Source organism: Psammomys obesus, unplaced genomic scaffold (genome assembly GCF_907164565.1).
Source record: "Psammomys obesus unplaced genomic scaffold, mPsaObe1.curated_primary_1811, whole genome shotgun sequence".
In the NCBI taxonomy this organism is placed as follows: Eukaryota; Metazoa; Chordata; class Mammalia; order Rodentia; family Muridae; genus Psammomys; species Psammomys obesus.
Window position 1 is genome coordinate 800116 of NW_026587382.1, and position 26124 is coordinate 826239.

Here is a 26124-nt window from a genome sequence, read left to right on the forward strand (position 1 = left end):
TTAAAACACCTCACAGACACTCCTGGAGATCAGCTTAGCTCCAGGAGGATTCTGCACCTTTTGTAAATCAAAGCACTTTATATGTAAAAAGTTACCATGCCTTCTGGTCTTGATTGAAAGAGTTTTTGTTTGTTTAGTATTTTTAAATTTTAAATTTTTATTTTTTGTCTTTTAATGATCTGCAGGGATAAAAGTCTCAAAGTGAAAGTTTTTCAAATGGGTTTTTAGTTTTACACCTTGCTTTGGCAGCCTTGCCTTCTATAACTTTAAATTTGTTCCACATACTCTCCTTTGCCAAACTATACATTTTTCATGTTTCTTCGCCTCTTTAATCTCTGGATTCTCACTGTAAACCTGATGTAAAGCAACAAGCACACTCCATGCCACAGCCGAAATGATGTTGTGTTGAAATTCCTCCTGTTAAAAATTTTAACCCATTACATTTGAATTCAGCTCAGGACCTTGGCAGAACAAAGCCTGGTTAATTTACCAGCATGCACCAGGTAGCGTCTTCTCCCTGGGAAACATCTGTACCCTGACTGGTACTCCTGAGTTCTGTTATGCCCAGCTCGTGAGACAGCCCCCCACAAAGACCACCAAGAATCGACTCTGCTGCAAACACATGAGGGTTTAATACAAGCTCGAGCCTGGGTCGCAAGCTCTCTGTGGGAATAGAGAGGTATGCGGCCCTGGGATCTGAGGGAACAGGGTTTTTAAAGGGCAGAACCACAAGCAGGGAATTTCCAAGCCTTGGTTTATTTTAGGCACCAAGGCCATAAAGGTCCTGGCCCATCCATCTGGAGGGTATCTGCTCCTGTTAGGGAGGGGGAATGATTAGCACATCTTGAGTTTTTTCTTAGTAGCAGGACTATGTGGCCTTGATCACCAGCTAGGACTTATATGGGTGGGAGACTGCCGGCCATCTGAACTGGTTGCCAAGCAATGGTATCTTTCAAGGCCTTCAAGGCTGGGCAGGCTGGTCTGGCTTCACTTGTCCGCTTCTTTGTCTAAATGTGTACCTAGGACCACAGTCATGTTGCCCCAGGAATTAAATTTCAAATTTTGGACCTCTCAGTTCCTGCTGGCATTCTGGTCTTCTCGATGCACACAGCATCTTGAGTACATGACGCCAGGGCTTCTGACCCACAGTTCTAGGCACTCACCCTCCCTCTTGCAAACCGGTTCTACAAACATGGCCTGACCAATCAGAGTAACAACCCCACTTCTTGGTGACCCTCAAGATCTGCTCCCTGGGGCCCTCCTCCACTCCCTAAAGCTTCCCCAGCTCACCCAGACAGTATCTCTTGCTGGGGACCAAGTGTTCAAGTAAATGAGCCCATGGAAGGTACTTCCTGTTCAAGCGCTGTGCATTATACTCTTTATGACTCACTGTTGTACGTTGAAGCATGGTGTGAGGTAGTCCTGTCCACATGTCTCCTCAGCATGGCAGTCTGTGAGCTGTTTGTCGACAAGGCGCTTTAGAAATGCTCATTTCCAAGACTGAGTAGTGGTGGTGTGAGAACAGGCAGCAGAGGTCCAAACCTCAGTAGACGTTTTGTCAGGCCGATGAGGTGGCCATGACAGCATCCTTTAGGGCTTTGAACGAGTGGTAGATGGTGACCGAGTCTGCACAAAAAGATGCTGGGAAGTGAGGACCGTGGCTGGTCAGGCTTGCGGTGTGGGCGATGGGGCCGTTTAGACCCCGAAGCCTGCTGAGATCTGCTCTCTGGACAGCTTCTGTTTTTCATTTCCAGGGATTCGTCTACGCTCTTACCAACTGGAGGGCGTCAACTGGCTAGCCCAGTGCTTCCACTGCCAGAATGGCTGCATCCTGGGAGATGAGATGGGCCTGGGGAAGACCTGCCAGGTATGTTACTGTGGAAGGGCACAGCTCACTGGCACACTCCACGGTCAGCTTTGCCTGCTCATTGCAGTAGCGTGTGTTTCTCACCAGGATGTGAAATGCATAAAGTAACGTGTGATTATGAGCCTGGGGTTGCTTTTTCTACTTTGGGTTTTTTGTAAATTCTGCCAGTACCCTTGTTTGACCTGTTCATTATTACTGTTATTGTTGTTATTATTATTAATGTGTTTGGGAGAAGGCATGCCTTAAATAGAGCAGTGAATGGGCTTGGCCAAGGGCTTTTCTCTACAGTAAAGAAATTTACTTGCCCTAGTGTCAAGTTGACTATGATGTCTTTAGGAATGCTTTGTGGAGTATCTGCTCTCTCAGGATGGCGTAGTGTGAATGTGGTATCCTGTGGTTTCTAAACTCACCTAGGCAACTAATGGCATTAAAGGAGGCAGGATAAAGCCTAGAGACCAGGAGAGCCTGATGTGGTGGTGGACACCGTTAAGCAGGTGGAATGCTGATACTGACACTTCTGTCAGGATGATGAGCAAAACTGCTTTGAGTTGACATGTCATTTGATAGACAGTCTAGTTACAGCATATCACGTGAGTCAATCACAGGGGTTTCCTAATCTGTACAGTATTAAAGTCAGTGCAGTGAGGATACATTTTAATCAGCCTGCAAAGGCACGCTGATTAAAAACCACGGTGATGGGCGTTTCCCAATCTTGACAAGTCAGGGGTCCTATCAGTCCTCTTAGAAGCTTGACTGCCCCTTCCAAGACTCACCAACCTGTTTATACAACCCTCAGTCTGAGGGTGGAGACTGCCTCATTTAAGGCAGGCATGCCTCACTCGTCAACCTAGGAGTTCCTCAGAGTACAGTCTGGCCTCTGAAGAGGGAACCCTGAGATGTCACGCACCAGCTGCGGATTTCCTGGGCAGAGGAACTTGGTCCTGGTGTGTACCTGAACCGAGCACTGTGCAGCTAGAACAAAGGTCAATCTGCTGGAGGCTTTTAGAGGACAGAGTGAGCAGACTCTTGGGTAGTGAAGGATCCTCACGTGTCACCTTTGTGTGTCGTTGCCTTTGCCCTGTTGACCTTCATGCAGAGCCAGCAGCTTCTACTTGTCTTTAAGAACCCCAGAACACGCCGCCTCTAAATCGGGTTTGGTGAAAGTTTGTTTAGAATTTTTGCATTTATGTCACGAAGATTATATTGGCTGGAGTGTCCTTGTCTTGTCATATTGCTGTTAGGTGTTCGCACCGGGGTTAGCACCAACCTCAGATTGCAAGTCAGGGTGTGTTCCCGCCTCGGGTTTCTGGAAGAATTAATGTAGACTTAGTGTCCTTTCTTCATTTAATGCTTCTTGAAGTCCACACAGGAGTACATGTTGGTCTATGCACCTGGTTCATGGTGCTGGCGTTTTCTCAAGTGGCATCCTGAGGGCAGCTGAAGAAAAGAGCTTTGGTGCAGCTAAGTCACTGAGACAAGCTCGCCCTGCTCAGTTTGCAGTTACACGATTTAAAAAGAAGGTCACTTTTGTTATAAACTGGATATAATTTTACTTTAAAAGTGGCCAGTTTCTTGTGACAGTGTTCCACTATGCACACGCAGTGCATAGTCAGTATTTTGTCAGGCTGACGTTACCATTGTCATTTTGCGTTTTATGTTTTACGGAGATACTGATTTACCCAAATGCTTTATAGTTAGGAAATGGGGGACTCTTATTGTGCTGTGTGAATTAATCTCAATAGCATCCTTTGGCGTGCAGCTTTCTCAGGATCTTGATTTGTGTTTAGGATAGTTCCTCCCTCCCCTTTAAAATAGAAATCCCTCAGCCTTTGGGCACAGCCATCTCCTAGCCCGTCTTTCCTTTTCCCATCTAGTGTAGCATAATTGAGTAGTGTGTACAGGCGTGTCCTGAAGTAACCCTTTGGGCTTTACAAAGGCTTTCATTTTGTACCCTCTCTTCCATTTACGAGGGTAGTTTGTTGGGATCTCCCAAATACAGCATGTGCTCCAAGAGGTTCTTCTGTTATAAAACTGGGGCTCAGAGAATGTTCAGCCAAAAGAGGAGACTCTTAAGTATGTCTGTGTGTGTGTAGGGGGGGTTGGCTAGAGGGAAAGAGAGGAGGGGCTTAGGAAGAAAGGCGCCATCCTCACAGGTGCGTCCAGTCAGCACAGGCAGCCACGTGTGGGCCATTTTTCTAGTCATGTCTTGGCATGGCTGGCGGTGTATCTTGGGAGTATTGCTGAGCTGACCTCGCCTGCCAGGTGCCTGTTTGCCTTATTTCTGTTCCTTCTTGTCTTTTTTCTTTCCATTGGAGGTTCAGTTACATAAATATTGATCCTCCTGGCTTACTAACTATGTAAGTAATTGAACACCTTAAATCCCTTTGGGAAGTCTACTGAGGTTTTGTTCATTTCCTCAGGGGAAAGCGTACTCTTCTAACATATAAAAGATCGCACATAATCTCATTCTAAAACAAGTTGCGTGTAGTATGTGTGTGTGTGTTGTGGTGGTTGTGAGGACTCTGGTTATTTCTCAGAAATGGGATCAGCACTGACTTCCTTTTCTTTGTTTCAGACTATCGCTCTCCTCATTTACTTGGTGGGAAGACTTAATGATAAGGGGCCATTTCTGATTCTTTGTCCCTTGTCTGTTTTGAGCAACTGGAAAGAAGAGTTGGAGAGGTACTGAGTAAACTGGATGAAACTTTATTCTTAGCATTACTTCAGATGTTCTGGTTGGTATAGAAAATATGAGAAAACAGTAGTGTCTTGTACAATTAATGAGTTTATTCTAGAAAGGTCTGAACTGAAGCAAGGTAGGTACCAGTTGGAAGGGTATGGGTGTTATCACTCTATTTGGCAATTTCAGGATCAGTATTCATTTTTAGTGAAATTTGTTGGACTGGAGGAGAACCACCCTGCTCATATTGATGTAGGAAGTGACTGATGCAGGGCAAGTTTCCTTTTGAAAGCCAACATAACATCTTTAGACCTGACCCTAATGCCTAAACATTTACATCAGGGCCTTATTGAGACTTAGCCATGATCCTAGGCACGATTTGGAGCCCCAGGACTCTTCCTGAGTGCTGGACCTCCTAGGGTCTGGACATTATCCTGTCTCACGAAGTGTGGTTTTCCAGGTAATCCATACCATCCCGTGGCTCTAACCTTGGCACTGTCCGCCTCTTTTCTTTGCTGCAGATTTGCTCCAGGTCTTTCCTGTGTAACGTACACAGGTGACAAGGAGGAAAGAGCCCGCCTTCAGCAAGACATAAGGCAGGAGTCACGTTTTCATGTGCTGTTGGCTACCTATGAGGTAGCCATCTGCTTCTCTAGCAAGAACTCTTAAACTGGGCTGAACAAGTTGTTAAATCCACTGCAGTTCTATTTAAGCAGAGATACTCTGGGGGGTCTGGCTGGAGGGAAATGACCCTCGTCTCTAAGGGGCTTTGTGACCACAGAAGTGAAGGATCTTGGGGGCATCATGTTGCTTAGTTTCCTTCTCTCTCTGTTTGCTTCATGGGGAAGTGGCTCTGGAGGTGGCACAGGAGCTGCATCCTGGTTAGTGAACAGGAGTAGTGAGGGAAAGGAGCTCTTGTTTGGTAACTGGAGTACAGGAATGAAGGACACTTAGGGTTCCTCTTACTGTGTTAAAACACCATGACCAAGCCTGGGGCAGTAGTATACGCCATTAATCCCAGCACTCAGGAGGCAGAAGCAGGGGGATCTCTGAGTTCCAGGCCAGCCTGGTCTACAGAGCAAGTTCCAGTACAGCCAGGGCTACACAGAGAAACCCTGTCTCAAAAAACAAAACAAAACAAAACAAAAAACCCAAACCAAACCAACCCCCCCCCACACACACACACACAACAATAACAAAATACCATGACTAAAAGCAACAAGGGGAGGAGGAAAGGGTTTCTTTTGCATACTTCCAAGCAATAGTCCATCACCTAGGGAAGTCAGGTCAGGAACTCAAGGCAGGAGCTGATGCAGAAGCCACAGAGGAATGTTGCTCTCCTGGCTTGCTCCTTGTTGCTCGCTCAGCCTGCTTCCTTACAGAGTCCAGAATCACCAGGCCAGAAATGACACTAACCGCAGGGAGCCAGCCCTCTCCCAGCGCCACCCATCTCCACGGTCAGTCAAGAAAACCCTCCACAGACTTGCCAACAAGGCTAATCCGGTGGGGGCACTTTGTCAGCTAAGGTTCCTTCCTTCCAAACGACCCTGGCCCGTGTGAAGGTGACTGAAAACTAGCCAGCACACTTAGCTACAGTCTCAGTTTTAGTTCTCGTTAGACAAAGGCACGGGGCTGTAAGCGAGACCTTCACCTTAATCAAACTCCCTTTTGTTTGGACTTAAGATGCCGAGAGTTCTTTGTCTTCTTACTCAGTCTTACTCAGTGAAGGACAGGCAAGATGGTTGTAACCAGAGAGAGTTGAACAACAGGAAGTAGCTTGTTAGCACTGGACTTTCCGAGCACTGGCCCTTCTTAACTTGCCTTCCTTACCTTTTCAGATTTGCTTGAAAGATGCCTCCTTCCTAAAAACGTGAGTAGGTTGTACTCCCCTCCCCCCACCCCATCTCCAGAACTGTTGCATGAACTGTGAAGGTCATGTATTCTCTTTGTGCTGTGGTATTCTGCCTCTCTCCTGTGTTTGTCTGATTTTGAAGTCCTGACGGCTAAAGTAGATTTTATGACTTCTGTTCAGTGTTTTGTTTCTTTTAAGCGAGCATATTATCCACGAGAGGATTGTGTGCTTTTTCTCTTTCCCCTTTTGTCTATTTTAATATAGTTTTACTTGGAGAGGAGTCCTAGAGACTGAAACCAGGGATTTGCACATGCTAGGCAAGTGTTCTGTCCTTGAGTTCTCAGTGTCCCAGCCCTTCTTGTTTTTGAAGTGTTCCGTCTGCCTGCTTGCCTGCCCTCCCACCGCATGTGCCTGCATCTGTGTTTGCCTGTGTGTGTGAGCTGATTCTCTGTCTTCCACTTCTCCATGGCAGGGTCCCTCTGCCTCTGTGCGGCACACCCCAGACTCGCTGATGCTTGAGTGTCTGATTCTTGCCTCTCTGTGTCCCATTTTGCCACAGGTGTGCTGGAACCACAGCTGCACCGCCACATCCGGCTTTTTACATGGGTTGCAGGGACTGAACCAGGCTTCTCACCAGCTTTAATGTTTGTTGGTCTGCCCCTGGAAGGGAACTGTCAGCCATGTCAGGAAAGTTGGTCGCAGAGCAAACCTACAAAGACAGAAGTCCAGTTAGGGGACAAAAGCTGCACCAAGGGGAGGTCGTTCAGCCATGAGGATGCTAGCTGCTCTTTCAGCACACCCGAGCAAGAGCCCGTCCCTCCTGGGCTTCAGCGGCAGGACACCCCAGGCTTCTGGCCTCTGCAGTCACATGTGCCTTCATGTGCACACACAAAATTCAAAACAAAACAAAACCAGAAAATAGGCAACAAATGTGAAATCTTAAGGGACAGTAAACTAGGCCACAAATGTTGAGTATTTTTATGAATTATCCTATTTAAAATTAATTAAAAAAAAAAAAAAGCAAACCTGATGACCTAAGTTCAGTCCCCAGAACCCATGGTGGAAAGAAAGACCCACTTCTAAACTTTGTCCTTTGACCTCTACAGGCACACACACATACCACATACACCTCTTCTCCTTCTCTTCCTCTTTCCCTTCCTCCCTCCATCGCCTTTTTCTTCCCTCCTCCCCCGATGTATGAGCGTGAAGCAGAGGTGATGAAGGAGCTCTGCTTATTGGGCCCCTCCTCCTGGCTTCCTTGGCCAGCTTTCCTGTATAGCAGGCCTAGGGACGCCACCACCCATAGTGGGCTGGGCCTTCCTGTATCAGTTAGCCATTAAGAAAACGTACCACAGATGTGACCACAGGGCATTCTGAAGGAGACATAACTCAACTGAGGTTCCCTCTTCTCGCACGTGTCAGGTTGACAACCAAGATTAGCAGTTTGTTATAGCCCTCATAGCCCTGGATAGCCTTGCTGTGGCGTCCTTGTACCTCTACCTCCCAGGTGCTGGGATTACGACTGTGTTCCAGCACCTCCAGCTAATGTGTATTGCAGTGACCATGTAGACCTTTTTCTGTAGCCGTATGTTTTATCACCTGTTACTAAATATTTGCTGTTTTTAATTTTTACTCTTTTAAATAATACATTCTAGAACACATTCATTATGTGGGAAGGTACCTTATTTGGGAAGGATTGCCACGGATTTCCAAAAGTATTTATGAAAATGTGCTTTTATAGCCAGAGTGTAGAAGTGATCTATGCCCGTGATCCCAGCATTTGGGAGGCTGAGGTAGAAGGGTTGCAAATATGAGGCCTGTTTGAGCTGCATCATAAGACACATGCACAGTAGAAATGTGTGCGTGTGAATGTGCTTTTCTGACTGGAACTTACTGATAAACTGCTCTCACTGTGTACTCTACAGCCAAGTCACGCTCTGCAGGGGCCACTGAGGACCTCAGTGCCGACAACGCACGAGATTCTAGGGCTATTCCTTTAGTGCCTGAGTCCGTTCAGCACTAATTTACATCCGCTTCTTTGCTGAGGTGTGGCTGTCTTTAATCTCCCTTGTGGATTTGACTCTAGTCCTTCTCTTGTGAGCCTGACCTAGCTTATCTGAGCCGTCATTTACCAACAGGCCTGAGGCTATCTGTTGATCCTGTTCTTTTGGACTAAGCACCGGGACCTACAGGTTGAGTGCCTGGCACCTGGTCATAAGTGTTTCTTCTCTCCCTGGGTTTGGTTCTCTGGGGGAAAGCCCCTCGAATGTACCCCCATGCAGCTGTTGTCATGCGCAGGGCTGCATCACGGTAGGTCGGGAGGTGACTGGGAAGTGTTTCGAAGGCCAGGCTTGTAGGTAGTCTTTCGAACAACCATTGCGGTTCCGTTGTGAGGTGGTTGTGAGACACGTCTGAGCTGCACAAAGCTGAAAGTGGGTTTTCTCTCACAGCTTCTCTTGGAGTGTTCTGGCCGTGGACGAAGCACACAGATTGAAGAACCAGAGCTCCCTGCTGCACAGGACTCTTTCAGAGGTAAACTCAGTGGGTGGTCCTGGCTTTCCTCTAACTGCCTGCTGTTTAAGATAATCTTTGGAAGACTGGTTTCAGTTTTACAACAGAATTGGGCAGAAGATCCCAGCAGGTCCCCTGGCCCGCCTTCTCTGTATCCCTCATCACCCACATCTGCCGTCAGAGTAGTGGATCTGTGGCAAGCGTTGGAACAGTGTTGACGTCACCATTCAGACTGTGGCAAACAGAGTCACTGTTGATATTATAGATGCTGCTTGGTCGGGAGAAATGCATGGTGACATCTACCTGCCATTGCGGTGTCGTGCATGGTAATGTCACCGCCCCGACAATGCTGGAGAGCCCCCCTGCCCACTCACCCCTCCCCCTAAAGAACGTTAGCCAGGTGTGGCGCGTGCATGTAGGCGAGGTGCTGCACAGTCAGACCTTTTTAAAAATAGTTAGGCCTGAGTAATGTAGATTTAAATGAGACTTTTTTTTTTTTCAGTCAGATTACTGCAGGGCTAAGCCATCATTTGTGTGGGGAGGGGCACACCAGAAAGAGTACATGTTGTCTTTTATCTTTTGTGAGGTAATGTTTGTTAAAATCTGGGTCTCAGGTCAGACCTCGCTCCAGTAAAGTTCAGTGGGCTGTGAGAGACGTTTCACCTCTCTTTTGATCATCTTGGATTTCTTCGCAGACATGACATCACTATAAGTCTGTGTGAAGTAGCAGAAGCATTGGACGTATTGCTCCTCTTTCCCGATTGACCTGTTTAAAGATTTTAATAGCTCACAAGAAGACCAGTTCCATACTATGGCATATTACCTTCATCCTCTGTGGTCGTTAATATTATAAAGTATGACACACTGTTCTCATCCTCTCTTGGCCCCTTGCACTATTCTGAAAACATGGGGATGATTTGCCATTTTTTTGTTTGTTTGTTTGCTCTTGTTTTTGTTTTTTCTGAGTTGCCTGTGAAGAGTGGACTGTCTTTCTCCTAGTTGAAAGGCTTGTTCGTTCGTGAGACTACACATTCGTTCCAGTGGTGATGCAGTTTGGTTCCATCCCATAATAAATCACTTCCATCTAGAGGGGCATTTGAAAGAAAACTTTTGATCTGCATTCTGTAGTTACTGGCCCAGAAGTTCTGTGCAGATTGCTGCCCCCTGTAGGACATCCTCTTGCTCTCTGGTGCTACTGCCTTCTCTTTAGAGACCCTTAACAGTGTCTCTTGCCCAAGAGGCTTTTATGTTAGTCCGTTTGTGCTGCTTCAATGCAGTAACCACAGGCTGGGTCGTATTTCATTACATTTATTTCTCACAGAAGGCTGGAGTGTCAGAACAAGGTGTTGGGGACTTTGTGCTGTTATTCTTATATGGCAGAAGGGCAAGAGAGAAGAGAAAGCTAGCTTAGTGATTTTTTTTTCAAAAGGCCCTTGACCCCATTCAAAAGGAGCTGCTGTGGCCCAGTTACCTGTTAGAGGGACACCTCTTAATACTGACACATTGGCACTGCATGCATTTTGGAGGGAGTCATATAGGTTGTCATATTCTACGTGTCTATCCTCGTATGGGAATGCTTCATAAACGCCTGTGCCAATTTTTCTGACGTACAGCGGGAGAACAGGCGGCTACTGTAAAGGCACCCTGGGCTTGTGGATTGAAATAAGGAAACTGAGTGTTGTTGCCTCCTTTGGAGTCTGCACTTGCCATTTAACAGGAAATTAAGGCTCAGAGAGATGGAGTGAGAACATTGTTTCTGGGACATGTTAGCATTCTTTGTTAGGTGAGGTTTGTATCACAGAGCACTAGATGGTTGAAAAAAACACACATTTATTTAGGTGGGACATAGTGGCACAAGTCTTTGATCCTGGCACTTGGGCAGCAGAGGCAGGCAGGTCTCTAAGTTTGAGGCCAGCCTGGCCTGCAGAGTGAGTTCCAGGCCAGCCAAGGTTACATAGTCAGACCTCATCTTAAAAAAGCAAAAAGCCAAATAACCAAACAACACCATTTATTTATTGAACTGAAAGGTGGGAAGGAGGATTCTGTGTGGTTTTATATATGCCTGTTTTAATACTGTTTCAATTTGTTTATGAACATTGGAAGCGACCTAAATATGAAAACAGAGGGTTGGTGGTAGAACCTGCGTGTCCTATTTACAGTGCACTTACCAACTAAAGTTGCCATAAAAGTTATGCAGAAAAATATTTAATATTTAATAAGGAATGTGCTTATGTAATGTTTTATACACAAACTTTAGAAAGTATTGTAAAGACAGATTGTTTCTGATTTTTATTTCCCAGCTGTAAATTTGATGCCAAAAAGGGCACTACTTTAAATGAAAAACTTTACTTACATTTTAGGAAAAGCAGTCACGTTTTTGACCTTGTGTTCTTTGATCCTTTCAGCTCTTTGTTGAAATGTGCCTTGTAAATTCTGGTTACTATACCTAAAAAAAAAAAAAAAACCTCAGTCCATGTAGTTGAAGTATTTCAGAAACATTGTCCAACAAGCAGAACAGGCACAAATGGGTAGATAATGATTGAACATTTCAGAGTGAACAGAAGGAGATGGCCAGAACTTTTGTAATAGGTTTTGATCGGTTGTGTCACATCGCCTTTTCTTCCTATAAAAACAGTGTGTGCTCCTATGATATCTCAACAGCCCAAATCTGGAAAGATAAGAGAAGGGCCTGAACTCCTGCGTTAACCCTTCAGCATATCTTGTATGTGCATGTATGTATGTGTGAATGTGTGTATAGTGCCTGCTATACAGAATAACATTCAGAATAACGTACACATACAGCATATGGCTTTTCTACCTTGTTGCATTAATTTTGGTAGTTCCTGTTATGTCAGCTCGGGGGTTGAGCCCTTGTTAATGTTTTTCTTTCTCTTTTTGAGCAAAGCCAACAGATTTACTGAGGAAGAGTGAGAAAGAACTGAGAGTAGGAGGTGTCCCGGGGAAAGATAACTGTTTCTCTTAATTCGTAATTTCATTACTAATTACTCATATTTAATTACTGATAAAGATTTTTCTATTTTTGGTTTTCTCATTTGTTTCTGAAAATTTAATCCCAGCACTCGGGAGGCAGAGGCAGGTGGATCTCTTGAGTTTGAGGTCAGCCTGGTCTACAGAGTGAGTTCCAGGACAGCCAAAGCTACAGAGTCAGACCTGTCTTAAAAAACAAACAAACAAACAACAACAACAAAAACCGCAAAAAGCCAAACAACCAATCAGATTTCCTAATTAATCCTCCTCTGTGTGGGGCTGTCATGGCACAATGTCCAGGGCATCCAGAAGCCTTGGTAGGCCATGAAGCTTTACAGAAGCCATTGCTTTAGTATCCGTCTTGCTTCTTACCTGTAGCAGAGGGGCCTGACGTGTTAGCATTTTGCGTCATGTGCACATCAGTACATGCCTTCACTGCCCCGGTAAGCTCCCGCATGTAGGGTGCACCCTATAACTTAACTCTCCAAGACTGAGTAACAGGAACATACTGAATACTCCACAATACTTGTTCAGGAAGTGGCGTAACTTGCATCCTTACAGCACTGTCTTCTTTGTGGGACTGTCTTCTACGTCTTACAGTTCAAACTGGAGTCACTTCCTTCACCAAGTAAAACATACAGCCTGAATGTAGGGGCCCCTCCGTCCCCCGGTGCCATGTACCTACGATATAAAAATCCATTAATTCCGTATCCATTCCATATCCATTAAGTCCTGCTGTTCTTTGTTGGGTACCCGGGTCTTTCCTCCCAGTGTGGGAGATTTTTAACTTTGTTGTTCTATGTGTTTGAGTTCTCAGTGGTCTTCCGTCTCCTGCTCACCGGAACCCCTATCCAGAACAGCCTTCAGGAGCTCTACTCCCTCCTCAGTGTTGTGGAGCCTGACCTCTTCTGCAGGGACCAGGTGGAAGATTTTGTTCAGCGTTACCAGGACATCGAGAAAGAGTCCAAATCAGGCAGGTCCCTCTCTTCCTGATCCTTCCCCAAGAGGGCTTGGCACACGTCTAGCAGTTGTAGACAGAAGAGAAGCAATCAGAAGGCCAGAGAGGTAAAGCGCCTCCAACAAAGGGCCAGTGCTGGAAGCCTCGTGGCCTTCATCTGTCCACTTGTGCCTGACTCTGTAGGGCTCATTTACTCGTGTTTGGAAGAGGTAGGACGGGGCCTACCACAGGCCCATTCCGGTCCTGTAGCACTGGTGTTTTTTTTTAACTGTGCACCCAAACCAAGAGTTTGAGAGAGATGGGAGGTGGGTGTGGTTGTGGCTGTGGGGAAGCTTTGCCCTTCATGCATGTGGCAGCTTTCTCTGGTATGTTTGCCCCTCTGTCCTATTGAATATCTGAATATCCCTGTGATATTAGCCTAGGTAACTTACGTTACCTAGTATAATGATTTTATACGTTATTGGGGAAGTATGAGTTGAGGGGCTTTTCCCAGCAGAAAGCCCCAGACTACCCAGATTTCTTTTACATTACTCCCATGGTTAGAGTTGCCAGATTTTCACACATCTAGTCAAATATTACATCGGTACACTGTATTAAAATGTTGGTTGTGGTTATATGAAATTCCATTTCAGTCTGGTTACTCATCCTGTGTGTTTATTTTCTGTACCTCTGTCCTAACGTGTCATGTAGGATTCTGATTTAGGATGGCTTTGATGATCAAGATACTTGGTGAGGGAACAAAGGACTTGAATTCAGAAGAACCAAATTCAAGTGCCAACAGCATTGGTGGTTAGCCCGGTGGCCTTGATAAAAGGCTTGGCTCCCGGAGCCACCACTTGAACGTGCTTGAAAAGGGCACAGTCACTTGCCCACCTTTCTAAGCTGTAATGCTGATCAGTTAGAATAAATGCAAAACAGCTTGGGAATAAGAAAGCCCCTGAAAACCAGGATTATTAGTAAGAATAGAATTCTTAAGTTTTCCCAGTTCCTGAGTTAAGAGCTAGTGACTATTTAAGAATGAGCTGAGAACCCCGAGGAGGAGGAAGCCAGATGGTCCTACGTGCGTGGTGTGGCCTGGGATTTTTATATCGTCGAGTAGTGCACAGTCTGTGGAAAATGTGTGCGAACTTTGACTTGCTGTTGACACCTAGCATTTGCACAGGTTTTTGAGGTACACTGTAGTGTTTTGATTCGTGTGTGTGTTGGATAGTGATCAGCTCAGGTAAGTGGCATAAAAGCAACTGAACTTTCCTCATTTCTTCATGATGAGTGCTTTCAGATGGTTTCTTCTATCGGAGTACACTGTATGCGTGTGCAGAGTTGTCAAGGGAGAAAACCAGTAAAGCTTTATGTAAAAATGCTTTCTTCTTACTTCTTTGAGCGATGTAACACATTACTGTTATGTATATTTAAGTGTTCAGTATCAGTAATTGTTAGGGGAATGTAAATCAGAGCCACAATGAGGGCTAGAAATTTGGCTCAGTGGTTAAAAGCACTGGCTGCTCTTCCAGAGGACTCAGATTGGAGGTTCACCATGTCTGGAACTCAGCTCCAGGGAATCTGAAATCCCACCTGACCTTTGCAGGCACTGTGCACACATGGTGCCTTTAAGTGTATTAAATGTTTTTTTCAATGCACGATATTTTAATCCTGTGGTGGATTTACAGGGTCATGACCCACCGTAAGTCCGGGAGCGTCGGTGACATGAAATTACTGCCCTGACTCAGAACTCAGACCATGTTTTTAGCTGTTGAATGCCTTGAGTCTACACCCTAATTTTTTTTTTCTCCTTATGCAGCAAGTGAGCTGCATAGACTCTTGCAGCCATTTCTCCTAAGGCGAGTGAAAGCTCAGGTGGCCACAGAGCTTCCCAAGAAGACAGAGGTGGTAATATACCATGGCATGTCAGCACTGCAGAAAAAGTACTACAAGGCCATCTTGATGAAAGACCTAGGTACGTGTGTGTGTGTGTGTGTGTGTGTGTGTGTGTGTGTGTGTGTGTGTGTTGTAAAGCTGAGGGAGTGTGGTCTTGATTCAGGAAGTCCTCAGTAACCAGGCTCTCTCCCTCTGCACTGGAAGGGGGTGGAGCCTCGGATTCTCAGTGAGTCTCTGGCTGGCTGCAGTGGGTGCGTATGTGTGTGGGATGGGAAAGCTTTTAAAAGTAGCTCAGACTTGGTCCTTATAGCTTCCTCTTTCGTCAGGCCCGATTTCCCTTACTGCCTTAAAGCAAACACTTATAGGTGCCGTGGTCTTACCCTCTATCTTTCCAGCCCGTTGCTGCCTTCTATCGTTCCAGCCCATTGGATACTTAATGAGCTGAAAAATGCTGTTGACTCAAACTCACTGGGAGGACTGAGAAGGGAGAAGCAGAAGTGGAGTGCTGTCTTGATTTCCATCTTGTATTCCTTCCTCACTCCCTGACAGCTACAGCGGGAAGTTTAGGTGTCTGAAGAAGGGATAATCAAGTCGTAAACTCAACTTAAGGTTTAGTGTTCCTTCTTAAAGGAGAGTGATGGCTAAGCAAGTTTCACACACATGTTCATTCTGGTTTGGGAAACTACGCAGAGCTGAGCTGTGTGTGATTAAATGTGTAAGGCTGTGGAGTCACGGGAAGAGAGGGTTGCTTTGGTAATCCGTCTTTCCTCCTGTTGTCTTTACAATTTCAGATGCATTTGAGAACGAGATGGCAAAGAAAGTCAAACTCCAGAACATCCTCGTGCAGCTTCGCAAGTGTGTGGACCACCCGTATCTATTTGATGGTGAGTGAGGCGGTGTGCAGCCCTCATTACCGTCTTGTTAACAGTCTGTGGGCAAAACCACAGCGAGGTGTGCCATTCCTTCAGGGAGGTGTGCCATTCCTTCGGGGAGGTGTGCCCTCTGTGTCTTTGGCAGTGAGTGTGTCAGGTTTATGCTGTTTGTTATATCAATATTACCTGACATATCTACGAAGATTTCTTCAATTCTGCCTAAGAGCCTTTAGATTATGGTTTAATTTTTCTTTTTTTACTCCAAGATCCAGTCGTAGATCCCACATTGTTTGTCCTGTCTCTTCATCCTTCCAGAAGGCAGACATATTCATATTTCCGCTGGCATTTTTTTTTTAGAGCCACTGTCTCGGTTTATCTGAGTGTTCCCTCACAGTTCATTTCTGCTTGTTTTGAACCCACTCAGGCAGCTCTTCTCCACCGTGATGCCGGGTGCACCAGTGGTCTCCACGGTTGTCTAATTTCATGGTCCAGTCAACCCCTCAGAGACCTGGGGCACAGTTGTCATTGTCCAGGGGCAATTTTAGGACTTGCGGATATGGACTCTCTTATAGGAAGGCCTGGTGCAGGGGTTTGTTATGGTCAGGTAGTGTAGCGAGAATTTTGGTTTCTTTAAAAGAGCCCAGAAATATTATAAGAATATTTAATGTTTTTTAATATTTAATATTTTAATCCCAGGTGTGGGGCTATGGGGCTGCTTCACAGCAGCTGAGCATGATTTGCCTTGTGCTCCAGCAGACACACAGATTTGCCAGCTGCAGGTCTGGTCAGCTGCAGATAGTTTTTGCTGTCATGTGCCATTTGGAATTCTGGGAACTTTTCAGAGGATACGTAAATGCTAGGGCCCTGATAGGTGTGTTGCTGGTTGGTGACGGATGCTGATGGTCACTGTTGTTTGAGGTTTGTTAAGTAGTCATGTACAAAGAAGAAAAAGAAGAAGGAGATATCGTGATGGCGAAGATCAAACTTGCCCCAAGGAGCCCTAGGCCACTCATCAGCAGGAAGTAATCTAACAGTAATGGTGCCCCCTTTCCTCTCCATCCTTTTTTTTTTTCTTTTCTTTTCTTTTGTATCTAGTGTTAGGAGTTAAAAGGGTGGAGAAAGGTGGAAGAGAAAAAGTCACAGAGGAGCAAACACCAGCTACAAGGTCGGGGTTCCTAATGCTGAAACTGAGTGACTCACAGGATTGTGATTAGATGCGTGTGGGGTTTTGTTTGTTTCAATGAGGGGAAACATGTTGGCTGTAAAGGAAGCCCTTTACCCATCCCTTAGAAAGGATATTGTCTCTGATTGTTGATCCACTTCCTGTGAGAGCCTTGAGACTCCAGTCTGGGTTTTCCTGACTATTAACATCAAGGTGGGTTTGCCCCTTAGGTAAGCTGTTTCTGCCATTGTTGTTTTTTTGTTTTTGTTTTTGTGTGCTTTGGGGATATGCCTGGCTTTGTGATTGGTGTCAAGAATGTCTTGTTGGCGGCCAACGATCAGCTTTTCTCTCAGAGAGTCTCTTTCTAGTGGGGAACATGACTGGAGATGAGTTCTTCCTCTCTTAGGTGTGGAGCCGGAGCCCTTTGAAATCGGAGAGCACCTGATTGAGGCCAGCGGGAAGCTTCACCTGCTGGACAGGCTGCTGGCATTTCTGTATTCCGGGTAGGCAATAGCCTTACATTTACTACTCTGAGCTAGTAACCAGTAAAAGCCAAATGGCAAAGAACTGATGGATTTCTTGAGGTTGGTCCAAGTTTTCTTTCTTTAGGGCCTTGATTAAGGTCTCATCTTCCCTGCAACTGTGCGCCTGGCCCCAGCCACCCCATTCGTCCTTACCCTACACGCTCACCACTTTGTTAGGACTCCCATGGCCACTAGGACCCTGATTCAGCCTTGGCAGTGTCCCCCTCCGGTGCCCTGTGCGGCTCCGCAATGGAGGGCAACCTCCTCCCTCTGACTTGTTCTGTCCCACCAGGACAGAAATGGCACTGATCTTTTCTTCCCCGATGGCCTGTTGGCAGCCTGTGTTGAATCACAGGGCGCAGTTACAGTTCCTTCCTGCCGACCTGTGTGTCTTGGTGTAACCTCAGGGGGAACTTGGGGAGCATCTTCCCAGACTTAGGGCTAGTTCTGTGTCTGCCTTGCTGAGCTGCTGTGCGTGCCACCATGTGGACTCCAGGGATAAAGCTCAGGTCCTCGTTACTGACTGAGCCATCCCCCAGCCCCAGCCCTGGACTTCATCCTCCTTTCTTTATTCTTTTAAGATTTAGTCATTGTATGTGTTGGTGGTTTTGCCTGGTCAGTGTCGGTTCACCATGTATGTGCAGTCGCGACACAGAGGTCAAAAGAAGGGACTGGATCCCTGGAATTGGAGTTACTGTCAGTTGTCAGCTGCCACGTGGGTTCTGGGACTCGAAGGCAGGCTCTGTAGAATAGAGCAGACAGTGTTCTTAACTGCAGAACCATCTCTCCAGCCCTTGGCTTCATGCCCAATCCATCATTTAGTTTATTCTTTTTCTTCTTTCATCATGTATCTTGGAAGACGAGATGTCATTTGTCCCTTCCTCAAATAATGCTTCCCTGAATTTTCAACCGAAATAGCTATAAATGACAGTGACCTTCCACCGAAGTAAGATTAGTTATAGGTGGTTGACCATAGCTTGCCAGGCCTCGGGTATGTGTATGCGTGTTTGAATTTTTGCATTTTACTCTCAATAAATGTGTTTCTCTTGCTTTTGACATAAAAGCTTGCATTTTGACATAAAAGCTTGTTGACGTTACAGTGAGCTCTCTGGCTTGTCTGGGTTTCCCATATCCTGTGGTGCATTGGCAGATGCCCCTGGGAATTTATCTACGATCGTTTAAAAATGTCACTTTGAAGGGGACAGTGCCAGGTTTACTTATATTCTTTACATGAAGTATTTAGATTTTCTGAAAAAGTCTTTATATATTAGTATTTAATTTATTTATAAACTTGTATTTCTCTTTTTTCTAACCAAAGAATTTTGCTTGAGAGAAATGTACCTTAAATATTACTAGAATTGACACTTCCTCCTTTTTTTTTTTCCCCTAGGGGCCATCGGGTTTTACTTTTCTCCCAAATGACCCATATGTTGGATATTCTGCAAGACTATATGGATTACAGAGGTGATTCCCCTTGTCCACTACATGACCTGAATCCCTTGTAGCTGTAACAGTCCTCTGTGTGACAGTCAGTCAGATGAGGAAAATGACGTGGAGACTGGTGTGTGGTGTAAACGTTGGCAGCGGGTAGAGATGTGGGCGGAACTAATCGGCCGCCTTCCCTGTGGTCCTGTGGCTTCCCCTCTGTGGGCACGGGGCAAGTGCCGTGGGGATGTTATGCGTTTAATAGACAAGTTTCAATGGCAGTGACTTTCAAGGTCATAAGACATTCAGGTAAGCAGCTGAGCACTTACTCAGAAGCGCTAGACAGATGCAAGTAGAGATACCCCACAAACCAAACGGGAGAGGCGGGCCGGTTACTCCCACTCACCGCTAAGTAGCGGGGTTATCCCTTCAGTACTGTTTCGTACTTAATAAAGTCAACATGAGACCACTGGGAGAAGCTGAAACTTTGGTGGATCTTAGGCCGCCGGTGAAGAAGATCCAGACTTTGCAGTTTAAGTTCGTTCCAGACTGGGCCTCTGAACTATACTCAGTGCTCCTCAAATGCTGTGGGAACCTAATCCAGAGCACTCTTGTAGGAATCCCAGAGTCCAGCAGAGCTTAAGTTAGAGTGCTGTCGGGGCCTGGAGCATGAAGGCAGGCGGGGCACCCTCCCACTTCAGAGAAAGGCAAGCGCAGGGCCCCAGACACGTTCCCTCAGCCGAGCCCCAAGCTTCTGCACATACCTCAGCAAACACTGTCTGCTGCTGAATGAGCCTTCAGGACGTGAAAGCGTAGGCATGGTTGAAGCCACATGTTTCTGCAGCTTCAACTGCGTTTAAAAGACTGTGCATGTGTCATGGTGTGTTCCTTTGTAGAGTGATAGGCTTGTCCCCCTTAATTTGCACTTCTCCCCCGTGGGAATGCTTAGAAATAGAGCGTTTGTAAAAAGGGCATCACCGATGTCTGCTTTTGGATCGACCAATTTGTTTTTGTTTACCAGAATCCTTGAAAGAGAATTAAGGTTGCCCTGTTTTCTCCCCTTTGTCAAGGCTACAGCTACGAGCGCGTGGATGGCTCCGTGAGAGGAGAAGAGAGACACCTGGCCATTAAGAACTTCGGAAAACAGCCCATTTTCGTTTTTCTCCTGAGCACCCGGGCAGGTAGGCCACACAGGTCTTGATGAAAGCAGGCAAGTGAGCTGGTAGAGAACCTCTACATCCCGACCATTAGTACCTTTCCCCAAATTCTCTGAAAGGTGAGGTCATTACCAAGGGGTAAAAAAAAAAAAAAAGGAACCGAGGCCATTGCTGTGGCTAAGTAAGGGGCTGGACTTCTAGCATGGTGACTGTATAACCAAGCCATGGTCTCATCCAAGGACTGAAGCTGAGGTCCGAGTCCTTAAAAATCACCCTAACCTGCCTTGACTCCTGGACTGGGTCTATCCAGACAGATTCTGTGGAAGTGTGATTTGTGTCTGTGGGTGCAGATCTTCCAGCTATGACTGGGGAATGAGGTAGCCTCTCCGACAGTGGCCTTCCCCCAGAAATACTTGCTCTTACGGAGCAAAAGCTTAGTGAACACTTAAGTGCCTTAAAATGTGATTATAGTAAAATTGCTAGCTACTGACTTAGGATTATGACAATGTCTACATACATAACTTTAACTCATAGTCTTGGTTTCATTGTTTATTTCTTTAAGAAAACTTTTTATTAAGTGCACACAGCTGCTCATTTCTATGTGTCTCACAGGCATGCAGGTGCCCTTGGAGGCAAGAAGAGGGTGTCAGATCCTGTGGAACTGTAGTCACAGATAGTGCGAGCTGCCAGATATGGGTCTGGGGGATCAAACCGTGTTCTCTGCAAGAGTAGTGCCTGCTCTTACCTCCCTCCAGCCCCTCATTGTCTTATTTCTTATAAATGGAAATCCAAGAATAGACACAGTGTACACAGAGATGAGTGTTCCTCTATTAGAGAGATCAGCATCTCAGGGAAAAGGGTCCAGTCTTATTAAGAAGCATTCATTGAGTGATCAGTGTGATAAAGGCATATAAAAGAAGCACTAGACATAATCCTTTGTAAAGAGATTATTTTGCCAGTATATGCCTTATCTGTCTATTAAGATAATAATGCATGATGTAATCAGATTCTCCAGGCTGTCTTTTCTCCCAAGGTCACACAGCCTGCATCTCAGCCTTCATTTACGTCACCCTGTCTCTCTAGTAGTCTTAGTAGAAACTTAAAGGGTCAGGTCAAGCGTGGCATCAGTGGAAACACAGTTCTATTGGTGAGATTTTGAAGATCTCATCGTTACTCAGAGGATAGCTTTTTGTTTGCAATGCCTAAAATTAAGAAGGACGAGCCGTCCGCATTTTAGTTGGTTTCCCCGGAGGGCCCTGAGCAGACCCTGTAGGCGCAGAAGCACCTGAGCATCTGCCTTTCCCAGCAGCAGACCGGTGAGGGCGCCCTCCTGTTTTTGCTGCAGTGTGCGGCGTTTTCATTTGTATTGAGGTGTTCCTGTGACTGCGTCCTGTTGCCACCAGGGGGCGATGATAGCTCATGAATATGCCTCAAACACTTAAACGCTCAGAGCTTATTAAAGAGACAGGGCCCCTGGGATGGCCTGTAGCACGCTTATATGCTTGTGTAGCACGTACAGGGTCCTGGGCTCCTTCCCTGGCCCTGCAGAGAGAGGGCACCTCACCCATTGAGAAGAGCTCCATTTTGATAAGCTTAACCCAGGAAAGATGGCGCACATTTTGTTCAGTGTGAATCCCACCTACCAGACCGCCAGGGGCGATGCTACAAATTTTGAAATGAACCGAGTGCCTGGGAGGTGTTACAAGTGTAGTGAATAAAAAAACAGGCCGGAAGGGACGTGATGGAATGGCCTACCGTACTGGTCGCTTAGGTAACTCAGTGAAAAAGACTGCCTGAGCCCAGAAGGTCGTCCTAGCAACACGATCGGACCCTGTCAAAAAAAAAAAAAAAAAAAAAAAAAAAAGGAAGGGAAGGAAAACTGCAAGAGCTGCCACAAAAGCCCAGAAAATGGACCTAACCGATTGAAGAGCCAGACCTGGCATACTGAATCTTAGCTCTTTTTACATTCTAGCTGTGCAACTTCAAATAAGTGTTTTGCCCTCTCTGTATCAGCAAAAGGGTGGTAATGAATAGCCAGTGCCCATAAGGTCGTGTAGGATGTCAGAGTGGGTCTGTACAAAAGGCTCAGAAGTGACAGGTAATGCAGAAGGGGGCTATCCCTGCCAGGTGGCCTAGCACCGCTCAGGAATCAGTCATTATCAGCTCTTTATTCCAGAGTTCAGTTCATATGAAAGCTGAATTAAAATATTCCTGCCTTGCTTGTCTTCGGACCCAGTGGGAGTCCGTAGTCCTTCTGAGAAGTAACCTTTAGTTGAAGCTCTCGGCACAAGCCCCTGCAGGCTCCTTGTTTCAGCAGTGTTCTCTTAATGTCCCTGATAAGAGCCAGTCCGTTCTGTATTAGTTTTCACGTTAGCAAAAGAGAAAAGGCTGTAATTTGCCTCCATGGTTCTTTTAATTCTCAGAACCCACGGTCACACCTCAGCCATTCCCCTGCAGCACCAAGGAAAGCCCAGAAAGTTGCTTCATGAGGTGCTCCTGGCTTTGCTTCTGTCACAGGTCTGGTCAGTGTGGACACAGTTCTGGAGTTCCTGTCTGAGGCTTTCCACAGAGCAGGGGAGGCAGTCCTGCCCGGGAGCAGCCTCACCCCTCCCTTGAGTCAGCATGTCAGAGGCCTTGCTCCCTAGCCTGGTTTGTAAGCGTAGGTAAGGGCGCCTCCCTGACGAATGCCCACACAGGCTGTCCCATGCTCACAACTCATTTCAGACCATCCTAGGCAGAATGCTGTCAAGTATTTGAAATGTGGGAGGCCTGAAAGCGCTTCCCGCTCCTGAGCATCTTCCTTTGTTAGTTGTCCTACTCCCTCGTTTTGTTACTTTGTGACCGTTAAATCCTTCCAAGTCAGGCAATGCTAGGTTAAGAGAGAGGGTGATCATGCTGGCTCTAGAGTTGTGGGCGAGAGTCCATTTGATTGCTTTCAGTTCATCGGTGTAATCCTGTCTGCAGTGTCTTTACTCTCCCGTCCCTCTCTGTGCCTCGGATGACACTCTTCTTGTACCTTGTTTCCAGGTGGAGTGGGCATGAACCTAACAGCAGCAGATACCGTTATTTTTGTTGACAGTGATTTTAATCCTCAGAATGACTTGCAGGCGGCTGCCAGAGCTCACCGAATTGGCCAGAACAAGTGAGTGAGTTCAGCGTCGGTGATTTTTCCCACTTCCTTCATTTGTTAGATACTCCTGGGTTTTAGGAAGGAGTCCCTGGTGACGGCACCAAACAAGGAAGGAGAGATGCCAGGGTGAGCCCAGCTTTGCTGCTGGCTCCTGGCTGGGTTACACTGTCTTCTGGACTCATGTTGTTGAACAAAAAGCCAAATGATGGAAGGATTAGAAGGAATCTTTAGAAGCTGTATAATTCAGTGAAATAAGACCTAGCTCACTATAAAAGACATGGTTCAAGCCAACACAAAATGAACTCAGTAATGCTTTTGTAGAATCATTGCATGTAGTTTTGTTTGGGCATTTTTGTTTTTATTTTACTGGTCTTTTGCTTGCATATTATGGTTTCTAATTTGTGCTTTTATAGAGTATGTGTATGTTTGTGTATGTGCATGCGTGTGTGTGTGTGTGTGTGTGTGTGTGTGTGTGTGTGTGTGTTTCTTGTGGGTTCCTCCCCCTGTTGTTTTATTAAGTGAGAAAGAAGGCCTGTAGTTGGATGGGTGGGGAGGACCTGGGAGAAGACAGGAGCTTGGACCTGAGAATGGTAATGCACCTGAGAGGTTTTTTTTTTTTTCTTGACCTCAGATGACATACCACAATTCAGATCACCTCACTGTCTTTTCTTCCACTATTTGGAAAGGTTTGGTGATAACTGAAGGCCAGATCTCTCTCACAAATACTCAGGGCCCAATCAAAGTGTTCTTCTAATAATGAATGCCCCATGTACGGTGCTTGGTTTTGCTTCCTTGCAGGTGTACTTGCCTGGTGTGTCTTTCCTTGGCTTCACATGCACTTATCACACAGTGCTGTTGTTTGACTTGCACAGGTCTGTTAAAGTCATCCGGCTGATCGGCCGAGACACTGTGGAAGAAATCGTGTATAGGAGGGCAGCCTCCAAACTGCAGCTTACCAGCACGGTCATAGAAGGAGGCCATTTCACCCTAGGAGTGCAGAAACCGTCAGCTGAGGCTGACTTCCAGGTTGGAATCTGTTCTTCTTGGTCTTACGCTGATCAGGATTTGGCCCTGGGCTCAGTTGTACCTGCCTTGGTGCCTGCTTATGTGCAAGGGACTTTAACAGTTAAAAATGAGCGTGCTATAGCGCGCTATATAGAAAGAGTGAAAGGGACAGGTGCTGGGCTGTCTAGCTTAGATCTAAATCTAAGCCTTATCACTCATTGGTTGTGTGGCTTTAAGCAGGTACCATAACCTCAGGGATCTACTTTCTTTGCTTTTCTCAAAATGAGGGTTCCATTAACTATGTCTGAGGACACCAAGAAAATTAGAGAATTCAAAACAAAACACCAAGGTAATTATAGCGATCGATTCTGTACCTCTCTTAGTTTCTTTTCTTCTTGCTTCGACAAAACACCAGACAAAATCAACTTAAAGGAGAAGGAGTTTATTGAAGGTCACAATTCAAATCCAGCCTGTTAGGGAAGTCAAAGCCATAGGAGCCCAAAGCAGCCAGTGACATCATATCCATAACAAAAGGGCAGGGAGCCATGACATTTTGGGCACAACTCAGTCTCCTTTTTATATAGTCTAAGAAAGTAGTGTCTCCATTCCTGGTGTGGCTTTTCCCACATCAGTGAACCTAACTGACCTGAGCTCTTCCAGTGTTGTCTGGAGGCTCGAGTTTCTTTCCTCTAAATCCTTATCACAAATAGTTGGCTTTCTTTGGGTTTCAGTACCAAATGCAAAGCTGGGCGCATTGGTTATATACAGCAATGTTAAATATAGATAGCCCAGATGTTGGGGCTCTGATGAGCTGTCTGAGGTGTTTGCAGGCGATTACAGCACACCTTAATGGCTTCCAAGTTACAAAGAAGATCGTCTAGAGATAAACAGGCCAGTGCAAAGGGGCAAGGTGAAGCGAACCCGAGTTATTGTTTGGGAATATGCAGAGCTGCAGGTGAGATCGAGGAATGCCACCTGACCTGTGATTCTGACAGTCACAGCGAGTGGATGAGGGGGTCAAGGAAAGGTGAAGTGGGGAAGCAGCCGAGAGTCTCTGAGCAGGGGTCCATGTGAGCCCTCTGCCATGCTGTCCAGTGAACACTGTGGTGGGAAAGCACATTGCCAGTGGAGTCAGCTGATGATGAGATCAAGAGCAGTGAGAGAGAACAGCTGAGTCTGACTTCTCCTGTGGTTCCTGGAAAAGCCTGTCAGGATGAGTTGATGAGAAGTGCTATGGGAGACGCTTGGAGTTACTGTTATTCTCAGAGAAAGCATGGAAGCTCATCCGTACAGTATCGTTATGGAGACTGAGAGTCAATAACCCTGATAATCCTTTGTCACCTATCCGCCTACCCTCATCCGGCTGTTAAAAGCCTGCTTGGTATCACCTGTGATGGCTAGGATATGCTGACTGTCCATCAGAGGAGGAACATGTCCTAGCCATTAGCAAGCCACATCCCAGTGGTTTTTGTTTTGTTTTGTTTTGTTTTTTTCCATCAGATCTAACTGGACTTTTGTTTTCTCCCTTGAAGTTAAGTGAGATACTCAAATTCGGCTTGGATAAGCTGCTGTCCTCTGAAGGGAGCACTGTGGATGAAATAGATCTGGAATCCATCCTGGGAGAAACGAAAGATGGCCAGTGGGCCCTTGACACTCTGCCTGCAGCAGCAGAAGGAGGAAGCAGAGAGCAAGAGGAAGGAAGTGAGTTGGGAACCAGCTCCTACAGTCTGTGATCCATCTTGAGTTGATGTCTGTGCACAGTGACAGGTGGATCTCGCTTCATTCTTCTACACATGGAAGTCTAGTCTTCCCAGCGCTCTTTGTTAAAGAGGCTGCTTTTCTCCATAGTCTGTTTTTGACCTTTGTCAGAATGAGGTACCTGTAACTGGATGGGCTTATTTCTAGGTCCTCTTTTGTATTCTGTGGGTCCACAGGTGTGCCATGCTGTTGTTGTAACTATGGCTCTGCAATATGATTTAAATTTGAGTATTTTGACACCTTTTAGGATTCTTTCTGCTAAGGGTTGCTTTAGCTATTTGGGGTTTGTATGCTTCTATATGCATTTTAGGATTTTATTTATTTATTTATTTATTTATTTATTTATTTATTTATTTATTT

The 26124-nt window shown here is 46.0% G+C and overlaps 1 protein-coding gene across 1 annotated transcript in view; it reads left to right on the forward strand.

The window, feature by feature from the left end:
• Nucleotides 1–26124, forward strand: part of Chd1l (chromodomain helicase DNA binding protein 1 like) — a 56399-nt gene that overhangs the window by 12082 nt on the left and 18193 nt on the right. Inside the window, exons 2-15 of the mRNA XM_055603809.1 lie at nucleotides 1755–1867; nucleotides 4443–4549; nucleotides 5069–5183; nucleotides 6386–6417; nucleotides 8850–8931; nucleotides 12709–12875; nucleotides 14659–14810; nucleotides 15523–15615; nucleotides 17172–17268; nucleotides 18680–18753; nucleotides 19785–19895; nucleotides 22899–23013; nucleotides 23874–24027; nucleotides 25539–25707. Of these exons, the coding sequence (XP_055459784.1) occupies nucleotides 1755–1867; nucleotides 4443–4549; nucleotides 5069–5183; nucleotides 6386–6417; nucleotides 8850–8931; nucleotides 12709–12875; nucleotides 14659–14810; nucleotides 15523–15615; nucleotides 17172–17268; nucleotides 18680–18753; nucleotides 19785–19895; nucleotides 22899–23013; nucleotides 23874–24027; nucleotides 25539–25707 (1581 nt within the window). The remainder of the gene's footprint in view (nucleotides 1–1754; nucleotides 1868–4442; nucleotides 4550–5068; nucleotides 5184–6385; nucleotides 6418–8849; nucleotides 8932–12708; nucleotides 12876–14658; nucleotides 14811–15522; nucleotides 15616–17171; nucleotides 17269–18679; nucleotides 18754–19784; nucleotides 19896–22898; nucleotides 23014–23873; nucleotides 24028–25538; nucleotides 25708–26124) is intronic.